General features: G+C 46.8%; 1 protein-coding gene across 1 annotated transcript; it reads left to right on the top strand.

The window, feature by feature from the left end:
- The first annotated feature begins 2,056 nt into the window (after positions 1-2,056).
- Positions 2,057-8,205, top strand: GINS3 (GINS complex subunit 3). The gene is made up of 3 exons (XM_081962922.1): positions 2,057-2,331; positions 3,036-3,266; positions 6,835-8,205. Exons 1-3 carry the CDS (start codon positions 2,080-2,082, stop codon positions 7,063-7,065), a joined length of 714 nt encoding a protein of 237 aa, XP_081819048.1. The 5' UTR covers positions 2,057-2,079; the 3' UTR covers positions 7,066-8,205.
- Positions 8,206-25,236: the final 17,031 nt, after the last annotated feature.

Raw genomic sequence — 25,236 nt, 5'->3', positions numbered from 1 at the left:
TAACAGCATTGCCAAAAAGGCATTAAGAGTTGTTAACCTAATTTTGCAAAGCTTCTTCTCTGGTAACACTGTACTGCAAACTAGAGCATACAAAACTTTTGCCAGACCAGTTCTGGAATATAGCTCACCTGCCTGAAATTCACACTTTATACATTAATACAATCAAGTGAGTCCAGAGGTAATGTCAGGCTCTACTTTGCATGCCCACTATCGGCTGCCATAGTAACGGGAAGGGTGGGGTCTCATGGTATTTGGGAGGGGAATCAGGTGCTGGTGGAGATATCACAAGAAGGGAGGTTGGTTCTCACCATCTTCTGCACATGCTGATGGCTCGTGTTTGGGTTTGGTCAAGGCCAACTGTCTCTGAATGAATGAGGCCACTCGAAGATGCGCTCCACATGACACCTTTGGGAGCTGGAGATTGGCCATTGGGTTGGGGTAACTGGGGGGAGGGATTTGGGTAAATGTTTAATATGCACAAGTTCACGCTTTTTTGCTTCAGATCTTGCTTCACTTTCACTGTTTTCAAGTCCAGTAAAAGTATCTTTTTCTCTAATTAAATGGAATTGGGTTTTCTATCTTGGATTTTGAGTGAGGCACGCCTGACAGGTATTTCACAAGAAGAGTACTCCACTCCTCTGCTCACAATAGAATACCTTAAGCCACCGGGCTTGAAATTTTGGGCTTGGACAAGCTAGAACTAAGCCAATTAAGGTCTGACCTAAGCACAGTATACAAAATTGTCTGCTGCAACGTCTTGCCTGTCAACGACTTCTTCAGCTTCATCCAAAATAACACACAGGCAAACAAGTGATACAAACTCAAGGTAAACCGCTCCAAACTTGATTGCAGAAAATATGACTTCAGCAACAGAGTAATCAATGCCTGGAATGCACTACCTGACTCTGTTGTTACATCCTCAAACCTCCATAACTTTAACCTTAAGCTGTCTACCATGGACTTTACACATTTCTTAAGAGGTCCCTAAGGGGGTGTGCATAAGCACACCAGCGTGCCTACTGTCCCTGTCCTATTGTCCCCATTTCCTGTGTTCATGTCTATGTTTATACTTGTACCTGTTATCTCGTACGTTTGACAAACTAAATAAATTAATTAATTAAAGGCTGTATATTGTCACCCTGCCTATTTAATGCAGAGCACAGCATGAGAAAGGCGGGGTTAGATGAATCAAAAGTTGGAATTAAGATTGCTGGGAGAAATATCAACAACCTCAGATATGCAGATAATACCATTCTAATGGCAGAAAGTGAAGAGGAACTAAAGAGCCTCTTGATGTGGGTGAAGAAGAAGAGTGCAAAAGGTGGCTTGAAACTCAACATTAAGAAAACTAAGATCACGGCATCCGGCCCTCTCAATTCCTGGCAAATAGATGGGGAAGAAATGGAGGTAGTGGCAGATTTTATTTTCCTGGACTCCAAGATCACCGCAGACGGGGACTGCAGCCAAGAAATTAAAAGACACTTGTTCCTGGGAAGGAAAGCTAGGACAAATCTAGACAGCATACTAAAAAGCAGAAGCATCACCCTGCCAACAAAAGTGCATATAGTTAAGGCTATGGTTTTTCCAGTTGCAATGTATGGCTGTGAAATTTGGACCATAAGGAAGGCTGATCGCCAGAGAATTGAGGCCTTTGAACTCTGGTGCTGGAGAAGACTCCTGCAAGGCAATCAAAACGGTCAGTCCTAGAGGAGACTAACCCTAACTGCTCTTTAGAAGGCCAGACCCTGAAGATGAAGTACTTTGGCCATCAAATGAGAAGGAAGGACTCACTGCAGAGGGAGACAAATGCTGGGAAAGATGGAGGGCAAAAGAAGAACGGGACGGCAGAGAATTGGGTGGCTGGATGGAGTCACCGAAGCAGTAGACATGAACTTAAATGGACTCCAGAGGATGGAAGAGGACAGGAAGAATGTTGTCCATGGGGGTCGCGATGGCTCAGACACGACTTCAATTAAACAGTCCCACGTGCCCTTGGGTACCCCCCCTTCCGCGGGTGGGTGGGGCCCCGACGCACGCGCGCGCCGGTGCTCGAGGATCCGCCCTCGCCCTTCGCAGCCAATGGAAAAGCAGCAGGCGACCGGGGCCTCCGCGCAGACGCGCGGGCTGCTGAAAGGCTCCGAAGGCGCCATGGCGCATCCGTACGTGCCGGTCGAGGCCGCGCTCGGTGCCGACGAGAGCTTCCTTTCGCTGGCCGACATCCTTATGTCGCAGGAACGGCTGCCGTGCCGGGCCGAGGTCGCCTGGCCCCGCTTGGCTGCCTTCCTGGCCAGGGCCGACGCGGCCGCTGCACCCGGCAAGGCGCTCCCAGAGGTGAGGGCCGCCCCGCGCCGCTGCGGACTCCAGGGCTCGGCGGTCGCGCGGCAGAAGTAGCGTCTGCCCAGAAGGCGGAACCCTCGGCTGGCCGCTCTCAAGGCGGCTCGGCGGCTTCCTTCGGACGGGCGATGGCGGGTCTGAGTCCCGGTGGCCGGTCGCGGCCGGTTGGATTGGAGTCGACGGCGCTTAAGGCCAGGCTAGGCCGCGCCTGTCTCCAGCCGGCAGCCTCGCTTGGCAGGCGGAGTCCGGGAAAGGGCTGCCCGCAAATGCCCTCGAAGGCCTCCGCCGAAGGAAGCGGAGCGCCGGCATTGCGGTCCCCGGGCTCGGAATGGAGCCGGCTGGGTAGGAAGTTCGCGTCCCTCCCTTAACTGAAGAGCCTGGGGCGGGGGGAGGGGGACGGGGGCTTTCGAAGCACTTTCCCGCGGGAGGGGGGCGCTTGGCTGACCGAGGTCCGCCCCATGGCAGAAATGTCCCTGGCTTTGGGTCTGTGTCCGCGACTGGATCGCAGCTGCTTTCCCTTGCAAGCCCAGCCACGGTGGCCTCCTAGATCCTGCTTAAAGCGAGGAGTGATGTGGGACAGCCGGTTGCTGCAGATGTCCCGAGATCTCACTTGAATTGTTCTACTTACAGGGCTCCTGGGAATAGCATTAGGGTTGTATCCTTTTGCATTTTACCTTTTGTGTTCTGTCCCATTTATGCAGGGTTCAAAGTTGGAAATCCCTCTCTGGTTGGCCAAAGGCTTGTATGACAAGCGGAGGATTCTTTCTGTGGAGCTACCAAAGGTTTACAAGGAGAGCTGGCGGACAGTGTTTAATGCCGATGCCAGTGTGGTTGACCTGCATAAATTGGGGCCATATTACTATGGATTTGGGTCCCAGTTACTCAATTTTGACAATCCTGAGAATACTGAATTAGCTCAGTCCATACTACAGGTAAAAGATCTGCTTCTTGCAGCTTATAATTCTTCATTATTATTTGAAACTTCTTATAGCCACCCATTCCAGTAGACTCTTCTGTTTCCCTTGTAAATAAAAAGGTAAAAACATACAGTACCACAAGAAGCCCAGACTATCATAACAGTAACAAACCAGACCAGAGAATACATGATTGTAACCCTAGGCCTGACAACAAAGCTAGAATGTAAGGGTTTTTTGGAACCCCAAGAGAGAGGGCATTGTCTGTCTCTGGGGATAGGCTGTTCCAGAGGGTGGGAGCAATGAGAGGGAAGGCATGGTTCCTCACACTTGTAAGGTTAAAAGAGAGGGAGGATTAGAACACAGCCGTTCTGCCAGAAGGTACCAGAAAGAAAGCAGCAGAAACATTTGGAGATGGGCGTCAGATATGCCGCTCTATGTCACACAGGGCTTTATAGGTAATCAGTATCTTGAATTGCACTTAGCAGCCTACTGGCATAGCTTGTGCAGCAGCAGTGTTACATGGGCATACCAAGACTGCTTATGTCGCTGCATTTTGTAACAGTGATAGTTTCTGGATGTCTTCAAAGTAAGCCCCATGTAAAGTGCATTGCAGTAATTCAGTCATGAGGTGACCAGTACATGAGTAACTGAAGGGCCTCCATGTCAATTGGTGCGCAAGATGAACCTGTGCAAAGAGCATCTTGGACACAGTTGCCACTTGCTCTTTGAAGAGTAACCACAAGTTCAGAAGGACTCCCAAGTTGCACAGTCTTAAATAGGGAAGTGCTATACCATCCATGACCAGCAATGGAAACTTCTCTGAACCTGGGGTTGGGGTGAAGGCAAATACCTCCAGTCTTCTCAAGATTGAGTTGTAGTCTATTCCAGTGAAACAGCTTCCAAACACTGCATTTTTCAGAACTCTTCAAAAGAAAAGTTTGTGAAGATGACAAGAGCCCATTCAATTAATGTACTGCCTATCAATTCTGCATTGCACATTAGCCTAATTTGGATATAATTCTGCATCATGATTGTGTACTAACGACCCAAGCTTAGGATCAGGATGGCGGGCAGCAGGTGAGTGGATGCCCACTAACAGGCACTGCCATGCTGGATCTGAAGTGACAGGTGCTCTTCAAATGTAAGGACTCATTCTTGCTGGTAGTTAGAATCTTTAATATTATTATTTGCAAACAAGATGAAGGTTTCCTCTTTAGCTTTCAGAGCTTGGATTCATTGAATAAGTTTACCAAAAATGTAAATATTGCAGAATATATAGCCTACTACATAACTAAGCTCCATTTCATGCTGAATAAACTAAATTATTAATGTATGTTAAATAGAAAACTATCTTTAGATAGTTTTTTTTACTCCAAAAGCATTTTATTAAAATTGATAAAAATAAAAATAAAATCCAATTTAAAATTTAAAAATCCAATTTAAATTTTAAAAAATCTGTTTTTTTAAAAAAATCATCGATTTCCATCCACCCTGCTTAGGGTTCCTGTTCTCTCCTTTCTCTGTATGGATGAGAAGACCTAAACAATTTTCATTTTAAACATCAGACTGAAAAAATACTTCAGATACGTTGGCACTTCTTGTGCAATACAGATTTTATTTATCAACCCTTATTATGTAGATAGTTAATTAAGTAGCATTATATTTTCTTGCAGGATTCAATCTGGGTCGGTGAACAGGATCAGACATCTAGTCTTTCAAGCTTTCGGACTCATGATTGGGCCCCTCCTCAGGGAACTTCTCTCTAGCAATGTGTGTGTTTTGGGCTATTCTGTGTGGTGTTTATATGATGCCTGTTGTGTTTGGCTTTTTAGATGTTGATTAGGTTGTGGATGGCTGGCTATTGACGTTGGCTGTTGTTTTCAACAGCTCAAGATTGACTCAGCCTTCCATCCTTCTAGGTTGGTAAAATGAGGACCCAGATTGTTGGGGACAATATGCTAACTCTGTAAACTGCTTAGAGAGGGCTCTAATGCACTGTGAATATGTCTAAGTGCTATTGCTATTGCTACTAAGTTTTTTGGACAAGCGGGCACAAATACAGTGATTGAAGCCTGGGAAACAGGCACCTCATCAGTCAACTGGAGGGCTGATTTACCAGCAGCTTATCAAGTTCTTAAGAGGTGAGGTCTTGCTAGCACAAGTAAAGAACTAGCTATCAACACCCCAATCAACATCTAAAAAGCTACACACAACAGGCATCATATAAAATACCACACACAGAATAGCCCCAAACACACATACTCTGCTGGAGAGACCTTCCCTGAGGATGAGCTCCAGCAGGGAGTTCAAAAGCTCGAAAGACTAAACCGCTGGTACCAGTGACCCAGCCAGGCTGGATCCTGCAACATTATTCTGGGAAATGTATATTCACTTTCAGTCGTGTTATATTTTCTTATCCAAAGAAAAACTATTTTAAAACACTTTTTACCAGAATATTTGCATTGAAAATGTTAAAAGCGTTTTTATTGGGGTACACGCATTTCTTTATTACATTTTACTACTGGAGGCTGATATTTGTGCTATTAAACAAAAGACTGCAAAAGGCATCGTTCCAATGGCTTTTGGTAATAAGAAGGAACGACTTGAGTATCAGGACATTAAGTATCAGCAGTGATACTTAACAAAAACTCTGTTTAGCAAATTTAATGGACATAATCTATTTTAAAGCTCATTTGTCATTTTATACAGCTTATGCACGTATGAAATTAAAGTTCTCATTTAAGCATGCATAAAAATATTAAAGCCCTATTTGGGATTTAACAAAAATTCTCTTTCAATGGACACAAGTTTCATAGTTATTGGGTCCAAGTTATAGAAATCTGGAAAAAACGAAATGTTAGCAAAATGCCATTTTCTTATCTTGCTCCAGCCATCTAGCAGTTGCCCAGATGGAAACTTCTTCTATTAGAGCTATCTAAAATATTATTTTGATGCTCATTATTGCGACTGTAAAGCTTCCCATTCCAGAAAGGCTTTGAACTGATCCTTGGGATAGGAGTGGAGTGGTTATTTGTCAGTTCTGAGTTATGATTGCAGGCTTGGTTCAGCAACTATTTCACTGCTGAGTGAGATGCATATAATCCATTCAAAGGGCACACCGATCTTTCATTTCATTCTGGCAGCCTTTCAATGTGAATAGGGGGTATCTGGCCTTCCAACCGCTGCTGTATTGCAGCTCCCAAAGGCCCTGCCTAGGAACAGCGTGGATGTCTGGAGCAGGGCAAAGCGTTTCTGGGCTACAGTTATGTTGGACCTATTCATAATGTTAAACAACACTGCCTAGTTTTTCTGGGAATTGAAGTTTTAAGACCCCTGTGAGGCACTGAGTTGCCTGTCTCTGATCTGGCGCTGCTCCATCTTCCCATTCCCAGATTAACAATTTCATGATTAAAATGTAGCCTGGCACAGAAACAGAGGTTTTGTATCTATCCCAGAATCAGGTGATCACTGTGTAGTCTCGTAAGTGTGAGTGTTTGTGTTTCTTGCAGAAGTTACCAGTCTTTTCCTTGTGAGAATCCAAGCCAATGTTTTCCATGTTAAATAAGTCTATTTCTGTTGGTAGACATTTATTGGCCGTTTTCGTCACATCATGGACTCTTCCCAGAATACTTTCAATGAGGACACATCTGTGTTGGTGGCCCGGCTGGATGAGTTGGAGCGGGCCTTATTTCAGACTGGCCAGAAGGAACTCCAGGACTTCCAGTGCTGGGAAATGGGTCAGGCCTCCCAGATCACAGTATCTAGCCTCATCCAGAATTACAAAAAGAGAAAATTCACTGACGTGGACAGCTGAGATCACAAAGTCTGGGTGAGGTCTTGTAGGAAACACCTGTGGGTTTTCTGGATACTTGGGTTCAGGCGCTGAGAAGAACCAATGTCGCTGTATCCAATTAAAATTATTTCCAGTAGTAATTTGAGGTTGGATGCAAAAGAATGTTCTGGCTCTGAATGAATAGATACAGCAGCAGCAACTGATTGCTTGGGGAAATAACATGTCAATGTTTCTATTTGATTTTTGTTTTAATAATTTAAAGAAGGACTTTAGAAAAGCAAGGAATAATTAGCTATAGTCCAGCAAGTTTTCTGCAGCAATAATTGAAATGTAAGCATAAAGTTATCCTTTTTTAGTCCCAGTTTCCTGTTACTTGCCAGTAAAGTGGCCTTTCCGAGGACCATCAGAACAGGTCCAAGGAGTGTAGCCTATGTCTTCACACTCACAAAGATGATTAGAACTGTGACCTTTTTAAAAGAAAGTCTCTGAGCTGCAGTTCTGTGGGCAAACTCAGGGTCTGAGGGCAAAGTGTTCTCCCTGTTAAAGAGCTGCCTCTCGGGGTTTAATAGAGTTCTTTGTCAATGCCATCAGCATCATCACTAAATGTATATGTTGCCAGACTCCCAGCCACTTTAGGCAGTTGACCCTTGTTAAAAATACTTAAAAATCAGAACAAAACTCACAAAAACACAGCTTCAGACAAAATGATGATGGTAGAGACAATAAACCCAGAGGGAAGCAGAGAAAGGGAGATTGGATGTCCTTGCCAAAGGCCAGTCTTTAAGGCTCTTGAAAATAGCAGCAGCGTGGGAGCCATTCAAATTCGAGGGGGAGGAGACTTCATTCCAGGGTTGCCACAGAGAAAGTGCACTTCCAGGCACCAGAAAATGGCATTGTTTAATTGAGGGGAACTTGAGTATGCCAATCCTGTTAGAACAAACCAGCTGTGGGGATACTGGTGGTTCCTCAAGAGAGGCCCCAAACCACGAATAGAACCATGGAAGGTGGACTTGAGGTGGAATATGGATAAACTTTGAGTCTGAGCCAAGGAGCACCTGTTAATCCTGTCTGACAGGTCATGATCACATAATGGGCCATGTGAAAAGTGTGTGGAACATTTTCTTTTAAAGACTTTTATTAAATATGGAAAAGACAATTAAATCAACTGTTTCTTTCTGTATTATTTATCAACCCACTCCAAAACTGAGTTAGCGGAATAACAGAGTTGGACCTTGAAGGTCTTCTAGTCCAACCTCCTGCTCAAGCATGAGAACCTATACTATTCTAGACAAATGGTTGTCCAGTCTCCAGTGTTGGAGCATCCACAGCTTCTGAAGGCAAGCTGTTCCACTGGTTAATTCTACTCACTGTTAGGAAATTTTTCCTTAGTTCCAGGTTGCTTCTCTCCTTGATTAGTTTCCATCCATTGCTTCCTGTCCTGCCTTCTGTTCCTTTGGAGAATAGGTTGACAGCTCTTCTTAGTGGTAGCCCCACCAAATATTGGAAGACTGCTATCATGTCCTTCTTTTCACTAGATTATACATAACCCAATTCCTGCAACCGTTTTTCATATGCTTTGGTCTCCAGTCCCCTAATCATCTTTGTTGCTCTATTCTGCCCTCTTTCCAGAGTCTAAACATCTTTCTTACATTGTGGCGACCAAAACTGGATGCAGTATTTCAAGTGTGGTCTTACCAAGGCATTGCAAAGAGATATTATAAAGAGTTATAAAGGATTATAAAGACTTACAACATCTCATGTAAAATTTGAAACAATTAAGAACATAACCAGATGGGGGAGTTCCACGCTGGAGGCTGCTACTGGATTGATAGCAAACTACCTTCCCACCCCTTGCTCTCTGGTCTCCACCTGTCCATCTTTTTGTTATCACATTGACATATTCTTGTGTTCTTTTTCATCGTTTATTTTATTCTGTTATTTTACTTCTGTTTTCATTCCTTTCATTTTCTTCCTTTTATTTTTTGTAATCCACCTAGACTAGCCCCACAGTGATATAGGGGGCAATAAATAATAATAAACATAAGACACCCGGACAAAAACAGCCATAAGAGTAACTTTTACTCTCACAGTATTTCAATCTATTTAATTTTACTCTGTGCTACATGGGGGGGGGGGGGGGGGTTCTAGCAGATGCCATGACTAGACTACTACAATACAACAGTGCCAGACCTGAAATTGTCGTTCTATCAAACCAATTCACAGCAGCAGTAATCACAAGGGGTCAGGGGAAAGCCGAATCGGACATTCCCTGTGAGGTGCTAGACCAGGGGTCCTCAAACTTTTTAAATGAGGCCAATTCCACAGTCCCTCAGACTGTTGGGGAACCAGACTATAGTTTGAAAAAAACATGAACAAATTCCTACGCACATATCTTATTTGTAGTGCAAAGAAACCATGAAATAATAATACAATATTTAAAATGAACACGTTTAACCAACATAAACTTGCTAGTATTTCAATGAGAAGTGTGGGCCTGCTTTTGGCTGATGAGATAGTCAATGTCCTGTTCTATATTTGTCACTGCCAGTCATAACAAGTGATGCAAGTGTAGTTAGTCTGGATCTGGTTGGAGATTTCGGATGTTTAATTCAGGAAAAAGTCTGTTCACAGACATAGGTGCTGCCAAAGATGCCATTTTGAGTGCATGGTTCCTGAGATTAAGATATGTCTCTGACAGGAGAGAGGCATAGAAATTAGTAAGGCTGCTTGACTTGAATGGTCTTTCAGAGAGTCCCAATTCTGTAGTTCAGGCAGTTCCATTTGGTAAATCAGATCAACAATGTCAATGTCAACAGAAAATGGGCTCCGGAAAAGCTGAATATCCTGGTCATGTACATGAAGCTCCTTAAATCTCATTTGAAACTCCATTTGCAACATTTCCAGTGAATCCACACATCTTTTGTTTGGGGATGCAACTCTTGGTTTTTCAGCCAACAGCTTTTGAGTAGTAGGGAGATGGCAGAGGTTTTCCTCCTTCATTTGTTTAATGAGGAGGTCCAATTTTACTTCAAATGCCTTCACATGTCACAGCATATCACAGATGAGCTTCCCCTTTCCTTGAAGTTGCCCATTGAAACTCTTGAGTAGCTCTGTTACATCATAAAAGTCATAAAAACATTTCAAAACTCTCCCTCGATTCAGCCAACGGACTTCGGTGTGGTACAAAATATCTTCATAGACAACATTTAACTCAGATAAAAATTCCTGAAACTAACTGTGGTTTAGTGCATGTGCCTTAATGAAGTTAACACAAAACACCACAACTTTCATGACAGAGTCCCACTTTAGTGATTTATAAAACAGCGCTTGTTGGTGGATGAGGCGGTGGATGACTATTGGACACGAGTGGTTGTGTTTGTCCATCTCTGTTAATGCGTGCAACCACTCACTTCATACACCCCACCATGCTAGGAGCACCATCAGTCCAGCTCCAAATCATTCACAGTTTGGCAAACCTTTTCATAGATACCCTCTCCTGTTGTTATTCCTTTGATGCTTTTCAATGCAGCAAGCTCCTCTGTGACTTCAAAATAATCATTTGTCCCACGAATGAAAATTAAAAGTTGTGCAGAATCATGAACATCATTGCTTTCATCGAGTGCCAACGAAAAATAGCAAAGTTTTTTGAGGAGTTTTGCAAATGCTGGTGCAAATTGTCCCCCGTTTCTTAAACCCTTCGTGTAATTGTATTATTATTTTTATTATTTTCAATATTTCTAGACCGCCCCCTCTCCCCGAAGGGACTTGGGGCGGTGTACAGGTGTGTCATTAAAACGAATACAAAAGACGAATATCCCATACCCTTAAAAACGAATTAAACCTCATACAACTGTACAAAAAGTAAAAATTAAATTAAAAAACAACTAAAAGTATACCCCTAGAAATTTTTTAAAAATACAGGCTTGAGGAACTAAAATTGGGAATTAGGCCAGGCCGGCTAGATTGAACAGGTGGGTCTTTGGTTTCTTACGGAAGGAGCGGAGGTCGGTGATAGTCCTGATATCTGGGGGGAGGTCATTCCAAAGGGTCGGGCCCATCACAGAGAAGGCCCTACTCCTGGGCGTCGCCCGCTGGCATTGCCTAGTGGACGGCACCCGGAGGAGTCCCTCTCTGTGAGAGCGAATCGGCCGAAGGGATGTATGGGGCAGGATACGATCCCGCAAATAACTAGGTCCTGTGCCATGGAGCGCTTTAAAGGTGATGACCAACACCTTGAAACGCACCCGAAAAGCCACAGGTAGCCAGTGCAGTCCGCACAGCAAAGGTGTTATGTGGGAGTATCTAGTAGCTCCCACAATTGTCCGCGCGGCCGCATTCTGAACCAACTGCAGCCTTCGGGTGCATCTCAAGGGGAGCCCCATGTAGAGAGCATTACAGTAGTCTAGTCGAGACGTCACAAGCGCATGAGTGACTGTACATAGGACGTTCCAGTCCATAGGGGACGCAATTGGCGCACCAGGCGAACCTGGTGGAATACCCCCCTTGCCACGGCTGTCACATGGTCATCCATTGACAGCCGGGCGTCCAGGAGGACACCCAAATTGCATACCCAATCCACGGGGGCCAGCTGTTCACCCCCAATGGCCAGTGATGGACGTAACTGGTTGAACCGGGGTGCCGGTAGCCACAGCCACTCCGTCTTGGACGGGTTGAGTTTGAGTCTGTTACTTCCCATCCAGATCTGAACGGCTTCCAAACATCGGGACATCACTTCGACGGCATCGTTGGGGTGGTCCGGGCTAGAGATGTACAGCTGCGTATCGTCAGCATACAGATGGTAATCTACCCCGAACCCACGGATGATCTCACCCAGTGGCTTCATGTATGTGTTGAACAGGAGAGGCGAGAGGACCGACCCCTGTGGCACCCCACAAGTGAGCGGCCTCGGGCTCGACCTCTGCCCCCCTGTCAACACACATTGCGTTCGACCAGAGAGGTAGGAGGAGAACCACCGCAAAACGGTGCCCCTCACCCCCAACCCCTCCAGGCGACGCAATAGGATACCATGGTCGATGGTATCAAAAGCCGCCGAGAGATCTAACAGGACCAGGATGGATGAACAGCCCCCATCTCTGGCCCTCCAGAGATCATCCACCAACGCGACCAATGCCGTCTCCGTGCTGTGACCGGGCTGGAAGCCGGACTGGCGCTGATCCAGATAATCAATTTCCTCCAGGTGCCGTGGGAACTGTTGCGCCACCACACTCTCTACAACCTTCGCCAAAAAGGGAAGGTTGGAGATGGGATGGTAATTAACTAAATTAGCTGGGTCCAGGGAAGGCTTTTTGAGTAGGGGCCTCACCACCGCCTCTTTCAAGATGGCCGGTAAGGACCCCTCCCTCAGTGAAGCGTTCACTAATTCCTGGAGCCAACCTCGTGTGACCTCCCAGGATGCCAGAACAAGCCAGGAGGGACACGGGTCCAGTAAACATGTGGTGGCTCGCAGTCGTCCACGTAACCCGTCCATATCGTCGGCTATGAAAGACTCACTGTACTAAATAAATCAGCCTTCTCTGGACACATCTCTTTGGCAATAGAAAGAAGACATTTTTTAACAAATTCTCCATCTACAAATGGTCTGCCAGTGTGCGCTATTAGCTTGGCAACTTGAAAATTTTCTCACAGTGATGATAGCTGCTTCTGCTTCACAAAAGCATCTTGCTGAGTTGTCAATCCATTTTTTAGTTTTAACATTTTGTCTTCTCACTTGTCTGACCAATCATATCTGTCTTTATGTCGAGTTTCGTAGTGTTGACACAAATTGTATTCCTTGAACACAGCCACTAAATCCTGGCATATCAAACAAACAGCGCTTTCCTTGTACTGCATGAAAAAGTAATAATAAGTCCACTGTTCTTTGAAGATCCTGCACTCAGAGTCAATTTTTCTTTTCCTGGACATAATTGTTTCCTAGGGATTCAAAATTGCTATTAGTAATATACAGCACTACAAAAATAGGGATCACTATAGCACGGGAGTAATGACAGGCTGAGAAGAGCTGTCAGTGAATGCACAGTTCTGCATACCCAGGGGTTATCTTTGGTTGGAATTGGAGGATCGTCCCTGAATACAGCTAGTGGTAATCCTTGAGTGTACGAATGGGTGCATTCAGCGCCAGCTTCTCATCCTGTCAATACTTTGTACATGAGTGTATGAGTGGCTGCTTCTGATCGCTTATACTTGTCATTGTAGCTGCAAGAATCAGATAATTCTTGCCAGATTCCAGATCAGATTTATTATTACTCTAACTAGGTTGCTAATGGAGATAAAGTGTGTATATAATCTGTATGGAGACATGTGAAGATTGCTAAGGCAATCATATGTAGTGTACTATTGTTTTAATTATATTTATTGATAGTTTGCACATAATAAAGGCATGTATCCTGATTAATAATAATCATAAAAAGTACACCTTAGCAAAATGTTCACCTTAGCAATCCTCTATGAACCAGCCAGCATAAATAAAAAAGAGAGAATCATGTCCTAATTAATATTTGTTATGCATACTGTTAGATGGCTCTTCAGCCTTCTCCCTGGTTCTTCTTCCCCTCCAACTGTCCGGGAAAACTGTCTCTGTCTCTACTCTGGCAAAGGCTAAGCCAGCTAGAGCACTATAAAGGACCCAGCCAATGCACATGCTCTCCAGGAGACCTTGCTCGTGAATGTACTCTCAGGGACAGACTGGCCTGGGTAGGGGTGGAATTATTTGTCCCTGCTCCCCTGCAAGTAATGGTTTTACAAACTTGTCATGACTCAAAAGCAGCAGGGCATTTTGGCTTTGTAAAAATTCTACATCTAGTCAAATGGTAATTTTGGTAGCTGTCCCTCAAAGATACTGAAAGCTATGTGGCCAGCTGCCCAGTGTGTGTATCAGCAAAACAACGGCCAGGAAAACCTATGGGACTACTACAATCAGTGACAAACGCTATGCACCTTGGAAAGAGATTTCTATGGACTTTATAGTGGAACTACCCGAAACTGCAGGGAACACTGTGATATGGGTGGTTCCAGACTTATTCAAAACAAGTCCTTTTCATTCCATGCCCGAAGATCGCATTATACAGGCATTTGCAGATGACCTGGTTTTCATCATAGAGGACCCTTTAGAAACAGGAACACTACTAATGCAAGAAATAGAGGAAATTGGTAAAGTGGCGGGATCCCTTGGAGACGGAGCGGATGGTGGATCTGAATTTGGAGGAATGATCCGTCCGCCCCAGGTGGTTGTTGGGAGTGGGACAGAAGTATGACCCTGAGGAAATTCCAGCTGGAGTTATCACAAGGCAACATTGGCGACCAGCAGCTGCCTGGCAGCACGCCGACAAAGAAAACCTTATGATGTCCCAGGCTATGAAACTTTTTCAAGAGGCGACGTTTACGCGAGAGCGGTCCCAAAAGAGAAGCCAGACCTAGAGGAGAGAACTGCAGATGTCCTGTTCTGCCCAAGGGGTGCCCTGGGGGCAGACAGTGGAACTCATCAGGATGGGGAAGCAGCAGCAGCAGCAGCCATGAGAGCCCTTCCAAGAGGAGGAAGTGCCCCCCGCAGACGCCAGATGGCAAAAGTTCCTCCGCTTGGTGTGAAATTTGGAGGTGACCCAAAGGAACTAGGATTTTTCCCGGTCCAAGTCTGGAATTCCATGTAACAGTTCGGAGAGGATCTCCCCGCAGAAGAAGCCAAGGTAAGAGTTGTTACCATGGCACTGGAGAACAAGGCAGTGGCATGGATGGTTGCCCTGCATAACGATGACTCCCCCCTGCTGAGAGACTATACTAGGATTATGGCCACCCTGAGGAAACGCTTTGATGACCCGCTGACTGAGCGGAAGGCCAGAACCAGAATGAAAACCCTTACCCAGGGGAAAAACCCAGTGGCTGATTACATACAAGAGTTTCGTGAATTGTCCATTTATATGCGGGATTGGTCAGAAGTGTTAGGGTTCTAAATACCATGCAGAAATAAATCATTGTCCAAGGCAAAACATCCTTAAAGGTGCAATTTATTCCGCAGGCATGTTAGCACGGCTATGGAAATTCCAACTCTGGATTACATCCTGTAAGTTCACCCAGTTGAAAGTTCATGATCTCTCCCCACACCCACAAATCCATCACATGTTCCAATCATCATCTTCCACGCTGGCATGTACACCCATCTTCTTCCGGCCAGGTGTCGAGATGCGAAGACAAAAGATGACCTTGGCTTCTACAAAAGAATGTCAACAATCCATTCTACAATCCTACTCCTTTCTATTCCCCTCTCCCAACTACTACACTATTGAAACAGCATAGAAAATTATAAGAAAGTGTGGCAGGCCAAAGATCCTGGTAATCTGGAAGCCCGCTAATCCTCTGCTGCTGTGGACCGCATCGTTGTACGCCACTTCGGCGAAGGGTAGCAAGTCCGACCAGTTGTCGTGCTGATAGTCCACAAAACACCTGATGTATTGCTCCACCACCGCATTGGCTCCCTCTGCTGCGCCGTTCATGCTGGGATGAACCTCTGAGCTCAGTTCTTGTGTGGATCCAATAGATCTCAGGACCTCTCTCCAGAACTTGGCTGTGAACTGGACTCCGCGGTCTGAAATGATCCTCTTGGGTACTCCGTGCAGGCGATAAATGTGTTTCACAAACATTTTCGCTAATTCGTTTGCGGATGGCAATCCTGAGCAAGCAATGAAGTGTGCCTGCTTAGAAAACAAATCAATAAAAGTCCAAATTACTTTATGCCCACTGCTGTCTGGGAGTTCCATGATGAAGTCCATTGCGACCTCTTCCCATGGCCGTTTCGGGCTCTCTGCTGCAGGTGCTGTAGGTTCTGGGCTCTTGGATCCAATCATCCACGGCTGGCCTTGTTCCTCCTCTGAGGCCTCCCCCTTGGTAGGACTCTTCGTCACCTGAAGTTGGGGGTCCTCTTCCAGAGGCTGGTTGGGCATTTCCCCCTCCGAGGCCTCCCCCTGAGTTGGACTCTTTGTCACCTTCAGTTGGGGATCCTCCTCCGGAGATTGTTTGCCCTTTTCCTCTTCCAAGGCCTCCCCCTTGGTAGGACACTTCATCACTTTAAGTTGGGGATCCTCTTCCAGAGGCTGTTGGCCCAGATGACTTTTCTGTGCAGGCATCTGGAGCCCACTCTTACCCACCGTGGTAATTGGTACACACGTTTGTTCTTCGGCAATTCCCTCCTCCGAGGCCTCCCCCTTGGTAGGACTCTTTGTCACCTTAAGCTGGGGATCCTCTTCCAGAGGTCGTTTGCCAAGATGACTTTTCTGTGCAGGCACCTGGGGCCCTCTCTTAACCACCGTGGCGACTGGTACACACATTTGTTCTTCGGCAATTCCCTCCTCCGAGGCCTCCCCCTTGGTAGGACTCTTCGTCACCATAAGTTGGGGATCCTCTTCCAGAGGTCGTTTAGACTTTTCCCCCTCCGAGGCCTCCCCCTTAGTTGGACTCTTTGTCACCTTAAGTTGGGGATCCTCCTCCGGAGATTGTCTGCCCTTTTCCTCTTCCGAGGCCTCCCCCTTGGTAGGACACTTCCTCACCTTAAGTTGGGGATCCTCTTCCAGAGGTTGTTGGCCCAGATGACTCTTCTGTGGTGGCATCTGGGACACTCTCTTTAACGCCGTGGTGGTTGGTGCGCACGTTTGTGGCATTGGGGCTGGAGCCAAGCACTCTGACACTCTGTGGCCAAGTTGACAACAATGGTGGCATTTAATTGGCCCCCACAGCTGCCCCCTTGGTAAACCCTTCTTCCATGGTGGAGATTGCTTCTCTGTAGGAAGGTGGAGTAAGAACCTTTTGGGGCATTGCAGATGCACCTTGTCCCGCTTCCCATCCTGCAGGCCTCTCTTTGGTAATCCCTTTTTCCATGGAGATTTCTTCTCTGTAGGAAGGTCTGGTAAGAACCTTTTTGGGCCTTGCAGGGGAGACTGGAACCGGTGGGGAGGTCAATCCCTCGGTTGGCCACTGCCCAGCTTTCTGCCATGGTGCCATCTGCTGAGGGAGGGCATGTGCCCACTGGCATCCCTCCCATCCATGACCTGGGGTTAAGACCCATCCCGGGGTTGCCTGCTTCACAGGTTGCAGCTCAACCAATGATGGCTGGCTAGGGGGTTTTACATGCCAAGGACCCTCCTGCTGGCTTGGAGGAGTTATGGGCCAAGTAGGTGCCCTTTGCTGGCTTGGATGAGTTATGGGCCAAGTAGGTGCCCTCTGCTGGCTTGGAGCATTTCCCCATGCTGATGGCAAAGGAGTTGGTAAGTAGCATCTCTTCCATCCAAGTCCTGGGAGGAAAGCCCAATTTACTGCCCAATTTGCTTCATTTACTGGTTGCAGCCCCATTTGTGGTGGCTTGCAAGTAACAGATGCTGGAAAAATCCCTTCTTCCTGCCTCCTTTGAAATTCCCATTTTGGAAGGGAATCTTTCTCCCAGCTAGTTGCAGGGTGATAAGCCATTTCATTTATTGCCGTCTGGAAGGAGCCCAAACCTCTGTTCTAGGGTTTTTTTTCCCCAAGCCTTGTTTCCAAGCTGGGGGGAAGGAGGGGAAGCGTGCACTCACATTTGAGGTAGAAGAAGTACGTCTGAGATTTTCCTTCGTCTTGTCGCGTCTCCTCCTGCATTCCTCCAGATGCAATTAAACTGGAAACAGCATTCCATTGCCTTTGAAGTTCCGCACTCAGCTTCTTATCACCAAAAGCTTCTAATTAATTCTTCGCTGATATTTACGCTGTCCCAGTCAGCATTGGGAATGCCGAGACCTCATCACCAGATCTTCCATCACCAGCCCTTCCCCCTTGAGAGGGGGAGGGTGCTAGTGAATTATTTTAAAGGTCAGAGTTGGAATAATGTTAGGGTTCTAAATACCATGCAGAAATAAATTATTGTCCAAGGCAAAACATCCTTAAAGGTGCAATTTATTCCGCAGGCATGTTAGCACGGCTATGGAAATTCCAACTCTGGATTACATCCTGTAAGTTCACCCAGTTGAAAGTTCATGATCTCTCCCCACACCCACAAATCCATCACATGTTCCAATCATCATCTTCCACGCTGGCATGTACACCCATCTTCTTCCGGCCAGGTGTCGAGATGCGAAGACAAAAGATGACCTTGGCTTCTACAAAAGAATGTCAACAATCCATTCTACAATCCTACTCCTTTCTATTCCCCCCTCCCAACTACTACACTATTGAAACAGCATAGAAAATTATAAGAAAGTGTGGCAGGCCAAAGATCCTAAAAATAAAAAGAATATAACTACAGGCCTGACAAGAAGAAGCTTTAATGGACAGTTTTATGGGTGGCTTAAACAAAGATATATACCAAAACTGTGCAAACAGCCCCCCCCCCCATAACTTGCAATGCTGGTATGAATTGGCAGCAGACATGGAGATCGATCTAGCCAGAGATAAGTAGCACAAAGAGAGTGAGAAAGAGAAAGCTACCCTTCCCAACCCCCCCAAAGGAACTCCGAAAGGAAGAAAAAGTTGGTCTACAATCAAGCCCTGGTCTACCACCTGCTTCTGTTGCGGAAAGGAGGGGCACCGGGCAGCAAATTGCCGCTCCAAGATTGGCCCAAAGCCCCCTGCCAGGGGGAGAATAAACCAAACAAACAACCCGGGAACAGAGGGACACCGCCATGAAAGGGGTGGAACCTATTGCACAATTCCCTCCCAAGAGAAGAACCATCCTCCTCATTGGGGAAAAGTGAAACCGAATCCATGACGACTGTCTGGTAAGTTCCCGATTGGGCCCCATGAACTTAAAGTGCCCTCTACTGCTGGCCCTTTTAGACTCGGGATGCACACGTTGCATTGTTAGCCCGAAAGTGGTAGAAAAAATGGGCTTAAAACTGAGAACTTTGAAAGTCCCCATTGCTTTTTGCCAGCTAGAGGGGTCTATAGCTGGGGGGACTCCTGCCCATTTTGTGACTGAACCTATAGACATGTGGATGGGAGATCACCAGGAAACATTAAGATGGACCAGCCTCTCATACTGGGCTTACCCTGGTTACGTAAATGGAACCCACACATAAACTGGAGGAAAGGGTGGTTGCGCATCCGATCCGCTAACCCCCCTGAGGGAGAAGGGAGGGTTTCCAATATTACCAACGCTGAACCTAACCTAGCAGGTGCAGGAAAAAGTTGAGGGGGAGGAGAAAATCCCAAAGGAATATTGGGATCTAAAGGACGTTTTCAGTGAAAAATCCTCTGATAAATTATCCCCTCACCGTGCAACGGATTGCAGCATTGAGATCCTCCCAGGAGTAAAACTTCCAAAACCCCAGATTTGCTCAATGACCCCACGCGAAATGGAGGAATTACAGAAGTTTATTGACAAAAATTTGAAAAGGGGGTTTATTGAACCTGCTAGGCCACGTGTGGCCGCCCCATGTTGTTTACAGAAAAGAAAGATGGCTCCTTTCATCTCTGTGTTAACTACAAAAATCTTAACTGTGTGTGTGTGGAAAATGTATACCTCCTCCCTCTGATGAAGGATATTATGGCCCAATTTGGTAAAGGGAAGATCTTCACGAAATTGGACCTAAGAGAGGCCTACTACAGAGTCAGAATCAAAGAGGGAGATGAATGGAAAACTGCTTTCAACTGCCCACTTGGGGGTTTTCAATTCAGAGTACTCCCGTTTGGCCTACAGGGGGCGCCACCTGTTTTCATGCAATTAATAAATGAAGTTTTACATGAACACCTGTACAAGGGCATGATGGTCTACCTTGAAGACATCCTTATCTACACGGAAACACGTGATGAACACGTGACTTTAGTACGATCAGTACTCAAGAAACTCCGGGCCGCAGAACTTTATGCCAAATTGTCTAAATGTGAATTTCATCAAGAGAAGATTGATTACTTGGCCTATCACATCTCCCACAATGGCATCGAGATGGACCTAGCGAAAGTCCAGGCTATAACTGAATGGGCACCTCCTCGCACCCGCAAACAATTACAAAGTTTTTTGGGATTTGCAAATTTTTATTGTCAATTTATTCCCTCATTCACCAGCATTGCTCTGCCCATTACAAATCTCCTAAAGTCAAAAGGGGAGGCCAAGCCCAGACCGGGTAAACCTTTGAATTGGACTATGGAGTGTCAAGCCACTTTCAAGAAATTAAAACGAATCTTTGCAGCTGAACCCGTTTTGAAACACCCAGATATGGAGGCACCATTTATCGTTCAAGATGATGCCAGTGATGTGGCGGTGGGGGCAGTATTACTTCAAACGAATGCTGATGGAAAATTGCAACCATGCGCTTACACCTCTTGCAAACTGACAGAGACAGAGAGACGATGGGCTATATGGGAAAAGGAAGCTTTTGCGGTCAGATGGGCTTTGATGACCTGGTGACATTTCCTAGAAGGGGTGAAACACCCTTTTGAAATATTTGGAAGCATTGAAGACCCCACGTAAGCTATTTCCTAAACAGGTGCGTTGGGCGCAACATTTCAACCGTTTCAACTTTACCCTCAAGTACATTCCGGGGGGGGAAGAACTTCATGGCTGATGCTTTGTCTAGGCTTCCCCAATACAACAGCTCCAAGCTGAGTGTAGTTTACCCAGTCATCCCAGCAAAAAGTCTAGCTGCCCCGGTGATTACTAGAAGCCAAGGCATTTCAAAATTAGAGGTCACGACGGACCTCATGTGCAAACTCAAGGAGGGCCTTGAGTCCGATGCCTGGTTCAAGGAACATTCAAACGAATGCACTGTGAAGGATGGACTGGCTTGGGTAGGGGCTAAATTATATGTTCCTGCTGACCTGAAAACTATTGTTCTCCAACGGGCCCACGATTCGAGAATGGCAGGCCATTTTGGATTTGTAAAGACTTTACATCTGGTTAAGAGGCAATTTTGGTGGCCTTCATTGAAAAAACACATTGAGTCCTACATAGCCAGTTGTTGCGTTTATGCTGCTGCAAAGCGCCCACCAGGAAACCCCAGGGTCTTCTCCAAGATGTGGCCCGCCCTGAGGCCCCATGGAAGGAGATATCGATGGACTTCATTGTCGAATTGCCAGAGAGTCTAGGAAATACCGCGATTTGGGTAATTACCGACCTGTTTTTCAAACAAGTTCATTTTGTACCCTGTTCCAAAATCCCATCAGCTACATCGTTAGCTAAGTTGTTTTTTCACATGTATACCGGTTACATGGAGTCCCTGAACACATAATTTTGGCAAGGGGGGTCCAGTTCACCTCCCTCTTCTGGAAGGAGTTTCTGAAGTTAATTGACTCCACCCAGGGGCTAAGCTCCGCCCACCATCCTCAGACTAACGAGGCTTGTGAATGGACTAATTCTGTTTTGGAACAGTACCTCTGGTGTTTCATCAATTATCAGCAAGATAACTGGGCTGAACTGTTACCACATGCTGAGGTGGCATACAACAAGTCTGTGCACAACAGTACCGGCTTGACCCCTTTTAGAGTTGTGTTTGGGCAGGACTTTGTACCGATTCCCGAGTTGCCTCGAGAAAAACCGCAAATTTTGTCTCACTCCAAATTTGGCTCATGACCCACAAGGTGTTGGAGGCTGCTCACCCGGTGCACATAAGAAACAGGCTGACAAAAAGGGTGAAGCAAAGGGAGTACAAAGTAGGAGATAGAGTGTTTTTGTCCACCAAGGAGGGCCAGATGTCAGCCTCTGCTTCGCTATTTGCTTTCGGCTGCCATTGAAATGGGGAGGAGGGGCTTGGTATTTGGGAGGGGAAGTTTTAGTACAGGAGAGATTGTAAAAAGGGAGTTTTGTTCTCACCGTCTACTGCGCGTGCTGGAGATTAGTGCTTGGTGTTGATTAAGACCAACTGTCCTGCATACCAACCTGATGATGCTCCTTGAAGATGGAACTCACATGACACCTAAGGGATTTGCAGATTGGACAGTGGGATGAGGGTTACTGGGGGGAGGGGGTTGGTCACGTATTGATATGTATGATTTCGTGCGCTTTCGCCTCAGACCTTGCTTTGCTTAGCTGCCGAGTCCCTTTTTGGGAGAGGGGCGGTCTAAAAATCTAAGAAATAAATAAATAAATAAATATCTTTTCATAACCAGTAAAAGAGCTCTTAATTCTGCAAAATGGAGTTAAGTGGTTTCTTTCTTGGTTGCTGAGGGAGACCGGCTTCACAGACTCGATAAGGCATTGAATGGCGGGGGAGGGGAGAACCTTGCCCTATTGTGTTTATATAGTGAGTCCAGAATAATTTCCTGCTTGAGCTCTCTTCCCCACTTGGGAGGGTTGCTCTCCAAAATTGACATTTGGAACATAGCAGGTAACCTTAACATTTTGTTTTAATCCTTTTCTAAGGTGACATATACATACTGTTATATATTTGAGCCCAATTGTGCTTAGGTTTTAATTGCAAACAGTTGACCTGCAGTGGAATGTGGAAAGTTATCACCCAGCCCTCACCCAGAAAAATGAAATATCCTAGGACAGTGATGGTGAACCTTTTTTGGCTCACTTGCCATAAGTGGGGGGAGCGCAGGGGGTCATGTGCAGGTGTTCTGCACCCATAATGCAATGCGCGACCCCCCCCCCATTTTTTCATGCTTTTTACACCCTCCCCAGGCTCCAGAGGCTTTATAGGAGCATGGGGAGGTCGAAAACAGCCTCCCCCTCCCCCCCGGAAGCCATCCGGAGGCTTCAGGGACCTTCAGGAGGCTTCCGTTCCCGAACTTCCGGTTTGCCCATAGAGCCGGTTTTTTGCGCTCCGGAGGCTTCAGGGAAGCTCATGAAGTCTCCGGAGGGCCATCCGGGGGGGGGCAGGGGGGCTCTTTTTGCCCTCCACAGGCTCCTATAAAGTCTCTGGAGCCTGGGGAGGGCGAAAAATGGCTTTAAAAAAGGGTGAACTCAGCTGGCCAGCGTGCACATGCACTCTGGCCTGCTGACAGGGCAGCGCCTCGCGTGCTGTGACAAATGGCTCTGCGTGCCACCTGTGGCATGCGTGCCATAGGTTTGCCATCACTGTCCTAGGAAATATTGAAATGGCAGAATATTATATGTCAGGCCTGTAGTTATGTTCTTTTTAGGATCTTTGGCCTGCCACACTTTCTTATAATTTTCTATGCTGTTTCAATAGTGTAGTAGTTGGGAGGGGGGAATAGAAAGGAGTAGGATTGTAGAATGGATTGTTGACATTCTTTTGTAGAAGCCAAGGTCATCTTTTGTCTCCGCATCTCGACACCTGGCCGGAAGAAGATGGGTGTACATGCCAGCGTGGAAGAATATGATTGGAACATGTGATGGATTTGTGGGTGTGGGGATAGATTTTGTAGATTTCAGGCTGAATAGGGGTTGCTTACAGTACTTAGTGCATTGGAAGGGTTACCCTTGGTCTGAAGCTAATTGGGTGAACAGTGGGAACCTAAAAGTGGAGAAGTTAGTAAAGCAAGTCAATGGGAAGTTTCCCGAGAAGTCAAGGGGTTCCCCTGGGTGGAGAAAAGGTGGTTAATTTTGTTATGTTAACTTTTATGTTATTCTCTTTGCAGGAAACGTTTTTCTTTTGAGGAGAGGCCGCCTGTCAGGCCTGTAATAATAATAATAATAATATTTAATGCTTCTAGACCGCCCCCTCTCCCGAAAGGGACTCGGGGCGGTGTACAGTTCATACAAAATATAACAAGATACAATAAAATTAAATATGTACAGTTGACAATTGACATGGAGGAGGTTAAAATGTAGTTAAAAGAACTGTACAAAGCAGATATAAAATAAATTCAAACCCCTAAAAACAAATACAGTAAATTAAAAAACCCCTAAAATAACCAGATATAATACATTTGCCAGGAGGGACAGTTGAATTATGCCAGGCCTGCTAATCGGAACAGGTGGGTCTTCAGTTTTTGCCGGAAGGAGCGGAGGTCAGAAGTGGTTCTAATGTCGGGGGGGAGGTCATTCCAGAGGGTTGGGCCCATCACAGAGAAGGCCCTACTCCTCGGTGTCGCCCGCTGGCATTGCCTAGTGGACGGCACCAGGAGAAGTCCCTCCCTGTGTGAGCGTATTGGCCGCAGGGATGTATGTGGGAGTATGCGATCCCGCAAGTAACTAGGTCCCGTGCCATGGAGCGCTTTAAAGACGGTAATCAGCACCTTGAAACGCACCCGGAAAACCACAGGCAGCCAGTGCAGCTCGCGCAGGAGAGGTGTTACGTGGGAGTACCTCGTACTCCCCATCACAGCCCGCGCGGCTGCGTTCTGAACTAACTGCAGTCTCCGGGCGCGTCCCAAGGGCAGCCCCATGTAGAGAGCGTTGCAGTAATCCAGGTGGGACGTCACCAGCGCATGAGTGACCGTGCGTAGGGCATCCCGGTCCAGTAGGGGGCGCAATTGGCGCACCAGGCGAACCTGGTGGAACGCCCCCCTTGCCACGGCTGCCACATGGTCATCCATTGACAGCCGGGCATCAAGGAGGACGCCCAAATTGCGCGCCCGTTCCACAGGGGGCAATTGTTCGCCCCCTATGGCCAGCGATGGGATCAGCTGGCTGAACCGAGGTGCCGGTAGCCACAGCCACTCAGTCTTGGAGGGGTTGAGTTTAAGTCTGTTGTCCCCCCATCCAGACCCCGACGGCCTCCAAACACCGGGACATCACTTCGACAGCCTCGTTGGGGTGGTTTGGAGTTGAAATATACAGCTGAGTATCATCAGCGTAGAAGTGATACTCAACGACTGCGACCCACCACATGTTTATTGGACCCGTGTCCCTCCTGGCTTGTACTGGCATCCTGGGAGGTTACACGAGACTGGCTCCTGGGCCTAGTGAATGCTTCGTTGGGAGAGGGGTCTCTCCCGGCCGCCTTGAAAGAGGCGGTGGTGAGACCCTTGCTCAAGAAGCCTTCCCTGGACCCTTTGGAGCTGGCCAATTATCGTCCTGTCTCCAACCTTCCCTTCTTGGTGAAGGTTGTAGAGAGTGTGGTGGCCTACCAGTTCCCACGACATCTGGAGGAAAATGATTATCTAGACCCGCGCCAGTCCGGCTTCCGCCCCGGTCACAGCACGGAGACGGCCTTGGTCGCATTGGTGGATGATCTCTGGAGGGCCAGAGATAGAGGTTGTTCCTCTATCCTGGTCCTATTAGACCTCTCGGCGGCTTTTGATACCATCGACCATGGTATCCTGCTGCGCCGGCTGGAGGGGTTGGGGGTCCGGGGCACCGTTTTGCGGTGGTTCGGC

The sequence above is a fragment of the Natrix helvetica genome (genome assembly GCF_964273705.1).
Source record: "Natrix helvetica genome assembly, chromosome: 10".
NCBI classification, from domain to species: Eukaryota; Metazoa; Chordata; class Lepidosauria; order Squamata; family Natricidae; genus Natrix; species Natrix helvetica.
This window is presented reverse-complemented; position numbering and strand designations above follow the sequence as displayed.